We start from the raw sequence: 5,000 nt of genomic DNA on the forward strand, positions 1-5,000 counted from the left end.
GGTTTTGTACACAAATGACGAAGTCCACATCACCCATCACTCAGCAACAATTTCCCATGGCAAGGCTTTCCTATCACCCACCCCTCACCCAATTTCTTTTTTTCCACAATGAGATTTTCCTGTCAACTGCCCTTTGGCTAAAAAAAATTCATGACAAGATATCTCCATCAACTGGATTCAGTGCATTAAGCCATATGTATTCCTCAGAATTATTGTAAAAAAGATGCTGACTTCTATATTGGCCACTATATTTATTGCATGGACAGTTAACCTAGAAAAGTAGGGTAAGGCAAAAGGAAAAACAAGACTAGAATGAAAAATAATGCAAGGCCCATGCATGTGATACCCCTTCTTATGAAAATGACCTAAAGGATTAATGAACTACCATACCTAACTTCATGGCTTAGTTTGTCACATTGGTTTATTATGTCAGTGATTCTATTTAGAAAATGAGGAGTACAATATTAATATTAATAAAATAGTAGAAATTAATGGAATATACATATAACAAAGATACTATTTATTTGTATATCTGTTACTAGTAGATATCAGAATGGTGAGAATACTTAGTATAATTTTGAATTATACATTATTTATCATATAAGAATATCTTCCTTTTGTACCTGGATTTCTTCATAACACAGTTATCTGCATTGCTGCTGTTAAAAGTAGTTTTGCAAAATATGCATAGGATTTTGCTTTGGAGGGAATAGAAAATGATTTAAAGTGTTAGACCATGCATATATTGATTAGTTGGAAAGTGGAAGGTATTAACTTGTTCACACAGAGTTTAACCCATTGCCGCTGGGGAAAATGCTGTGCTCATTTTTAATATTTTTTTGTGAAATGGCTCTGCTTGTGCTTAGCCTTACCTGATTTCACCTTTCATTGAAATGGCGGAAAAATGTATTTTTTACTAGTGCTATGAATATCGAGGGTGTTATTTTTATTATAAACATTATAATTAATATAATGTTATAAACATTAGTAATAGCTAAATAAGATAACGTAAAATATTTTCGTAAATTAAAGAACAGGGTAAACGGGTGAAACAGGAAGTACTCGTAATTGGCTCATTTGTGACTTCTATGTTTAAAACAATTAAACAAGTAAACTCACAACGGGCATGGCATGGACGTATGTGACATGCCCGTCTGCAGTGGGTAAATGCAAAATTAAGAAATTATTACATACAACATGGTTCAAATTCAGTCAAAAAAACAAAAAAAAACATTAGGTTTAATTTGATAGTGTTAATAGCAATAGTGAACATAACTGAGAATGTTGTAAGAAAGATTTTACCACTCCATTAACCCCTTAATGATGAGTCACGTCTAAAGACGTCAAAACAAACTGCTCGAAATGTGGCATGCGGCTGTACACCGCAGTGGCATGCCAAAGCGCTACGAGCCAGTGATTCGGCTTGATGTACCAAACTCCTGCGCTCAAAGGTGGCGTGTTGCCAATGATTGCCAGAGCGTAGAGGTTTTTTTTTATTTTTCTTCACCCGTCACCAATGGGGTTAATGTGAATGGAACTCTTTTAAGAGGATGAAACCTATACAAGATTGAAATGCAGAATCCTGTACAGACAAGTTGACCTTTTCTTATGTTTTATGTTGCTGAAGAACCCTATTTTTCTCTTTGCAGTGGATATATAATATTTTAGATCACAAAAAAGAAGAAGATCGGATTGTTTTTGAGGATCCAGACCCAGAAATTGGCTTCATCCTCTTACCAGACATGAAGTGGACTGGAGAACAGATTGAAGATCTGTATCTTCAGGCTATTGTTCACAGAAGGGACCTGACATGCATCCGTGACCTTAGAGGCAACCACATTCCTTTGCTAAAGAATATTTTGAAGAAAGGAACAGTAAGTAGGTTTTCGTTTTGTGTAAAAATATAAGTAGATTAACCTTGTTTATAGTTTTGACTTTCTACCTAAGCAACTTTTTATCTTTCATATGTTAGCTTAAATTAATTTTAAAATTCTTCTGCATTAGCTTAACAAGTGCTATATGAAATTTATGATAGGTTCATGAAACCAGCTATCCATTTAACAACCCAGAATTTGTTAAGGTGTGGCAAATGATCAGGTTAGTTATGATTATTGTAATTTCACCCAAATTGCACTTGTCAGTACAACAAAACTACTAGTACAAACTTATAAAATAAATATAATTATATAGTACTATCCTTTTGAACAGTGGGTGGGTTGCTTCAATATGTTACTTGATTCAGGAGCAGCAGCTTGTTAAGTGAAATTGGTGAAACACATGATCTTGACACTTGGCAGATTGGTCATGGATAGGGTATGCCTTGGTCATTGACAGCCAGCTTGATGGAATGGATATCAGCTAGGCTATTAGGTCTCCCACCCCCCCTCTCATTTGGAAATTCTTCAGGTATTCTTTTAATGCCTTCAGAGATTAGTTTGTTGACATGTAATTGCAGGGGATTTTGCCTGTGTCTTAATTTTAAAACTTTTCACATGCAAGAATTAACTTCTCTGTCAGAGGAGTTATTTTGTGTGTGTTTTTGTGGAAAACTATTGATTCAATACCCACAGTTCGAATTTTATACAACAATTCAAGTTATTTAAGATTAACACTTTTTTACATTTAGGAAGCATACTTATATATATGTTTCAGAGCTATTTAAGTGAAACACCACTTTTTATTCTACAGGAAGCTATAATGGAGAAGTATGGGATACCGGCGCACAAGCTCCGTATATATATCCACTACCTGCCATCATTCTACCATCTCCATGTTCATTTCACTGCTCTCTCATTTGATGCTCCAGGTATACATATGCACCCAGTTTGATTTCTTCATTTAGTTTCTGAAGTGATTCCTAGTTTGTATTTGTAGCCTGTAATGATGACAACTCTCTCTTGTACAAGTATTTGAATTTGATTGTTATATATATCCAATAAGTGGGACTGGGAATACCACTCTTTATTAACCCCTTGCTGACGGGTACAACGGGTAGACATGTGCTATGCCCACTGTTACTACTTGTTTGATTGTTTTTACACATAGATGGCTATACTTGTACTAAGTCACCAATGATGACCCAGTTAGGAGTACTGCCCGTCTCGCCCGTTCACCCTTTTCTTTGATTTACGAAATATTTTACGTTATCTTATTTTGCTGTCATTAATATTAAAAAACATTATGATAATTATAATGTTTATGATAAAAATAACACCATCGATATTCATAGCACTAGTAAAAAATATGTTTTTCCCGCCAATTCAAATCAGGTATGGTCACAAGGTCTACTAATTGACTCCTTTATTTTATTAAATGAAGATTTATATAATCCTTAAAGGCTTAATTTTCCTTTTCTGGATTCAGCTTCCATAAAGATCAAATTAATATGAGGTTAGCCTTCTAAAAGATTAACCTCAGGTGTATAAAAGCATTTAAAAGCCAGGTATTATTTTATAGTTTACACAGACTTAAAGAATGAGTGGTCAGATTACTTCTGGCTGCATTTATAATGAACCACTTTCAGTTAGGAATCTAAAATCCTTGGATTTTACTGAATGAGTTTAATTATTTTTTGTTTAACTGATTCATTGATTTTTTATATTTTGAAATCATTTTGTTATTTCTCAAAGCATAAGGACATCTCTCATGAGTAAGATCAAGAACATGAGAGAGGGAGAGAGTGCTTGTATTTCTTCTCTTTTTCTGTCGCAATCTTTAAAACCTACGTCTAGAGGAAAATGTGCCTCGTAAAGAGAATCATATAAATTCTCATGCAGGACTTTATAAGTTTGTAGAGGATTACTGTCTTTCTTAACCCTCTCACTACATAAGAAGAGTTGAAATCCCACTGTGAAGTGCAAAAAGAAATATAAAAAGAATATCATTAAGATTTCAAAAGATATATTTGCTATCTTGAATGAACCAAATATATAAGTTCTGCATTAATCAGGATAAAAGAGCATTTATGCAACAGTTTAAGCAACAGACATCATGCTCCTCCAAGAACACACATGCAAGGGGGAGATAGTGTGAGGGGGATGATGAGGGACCCCAAAAAAGTATGAACTTAAGCCAGAATTACATGCTAGATTCAAATGCAAATAACATTTCCTTTGAATGTTATATTGAAAGTATTCCTATAGATTATAATTTGCAGAATGAAGCAGTTTCTTCAGGTATATATGCGAAAGATGTTATGTGCAAGTGTAATGAGTAATCATCAGTTTTTCCTCTTTATCTTGAATGAATTAGTTAAACTTGCTGTAAATATTGTACATTTTCTTAGATACGCCAAAATACCATTTATTCATTTTTTTGCATTGAAGACTAGGATTGTGATGCATATGCAATATGTGATACCTATCACATAATTTGAAAATTGATATTAGTAAGATATTCCTTAAATGCATTAATGATTAAACCAAGTGATATATTGCTTGTAATTTCAGGATAGAGCTGAATATTGTTTTCAGCATTTGTCATATTTATTGACTTCCACAATACTTCTATGGCATATTACCATTCATAGTTATGTAATTGGATTGTTTTTCTGTTGTATCAAATTGCATACATATCTATATATGCACATATCTATATATAATTTTTCACTTGTTTTGCCAGGCACTTGGATTGGAAAAGCAGTTACAGCTTTCATCAGTGATAAGCAACCTAAACCTCAAGTCAGATTACTATCAGTTTGCTGAGCTCTCATTCACCTTAAAGGATAACCATCCCCTCCATGCAAAGTTTGAAGAGAAAGGTAAGGTTTGTAGTATGTAGTTAGTGAAGCATTAAAACTGATATATGACAAATTAAATTTAGTTTTAGAATCAAGCTGTGTCTATCCTCTATCATGTATTGGTTATTTGATATGTATAATAAATAATGTTATATTAAATCTAATTATATTTGATGAGTTTATTTTTATTGAATAAAATTTTAGCTATAACATTCTTTTCATTGCAGTATGTTATGTTAAATAGTCACAGTTTGGTTAGAAT

The 5,000-nt window shown here is 33.1% G+C and overlaps 1 protein-coding gene across 3 annotated transcripts in view; it reads left to right on the top strand.

The window, feature by feature from the left end:
• The window catches only part of LOC125045271 (m7GpppX diphosphatase-like), an 11,445-nt gene that overhangs the window by 5,637 nt on the left and 808 nt on the right, over positions 1-5,000 (top strand). For all 3 annotated transcript variants that reach the window (XM_047642485.1, XM_047642478.1, XM_047642492.1), the window contains exons 5-7: positions 1,650-1,874; positions 2,689-2,806; positions 4,621-4,759. In XM_047642485.1, the coding sequence (XP_047498441.1) occupies positions 1,650-1,874; positions 2,689-2,806; positions 4,621-4,703 (426 nt within the window). In that variant the 3' untranslated portion in view covers positions 4,704-4,759. The remainder of the gene's footprint in view (positions 1-1,649; positions 1,875-2,688; positions 2,807-4,620; positions 4,760-5,000) is intronic.

The sequence above is a fragment of the Penaeus chinensis genome, chromosome 3 (genome assembly GCF_019202785.1).
Source record: "Penaeus chinensis breed Huanghai No. 1 chromosome 3, ASM1920278v2, whole genome shotgun sequence".
Lineage (NCBI taxonomy): Eukaryota > Metazoa > Arthropoda > Malacostraca > Decapoda > Penaeidae > Penaeus > Penaeus chinensis.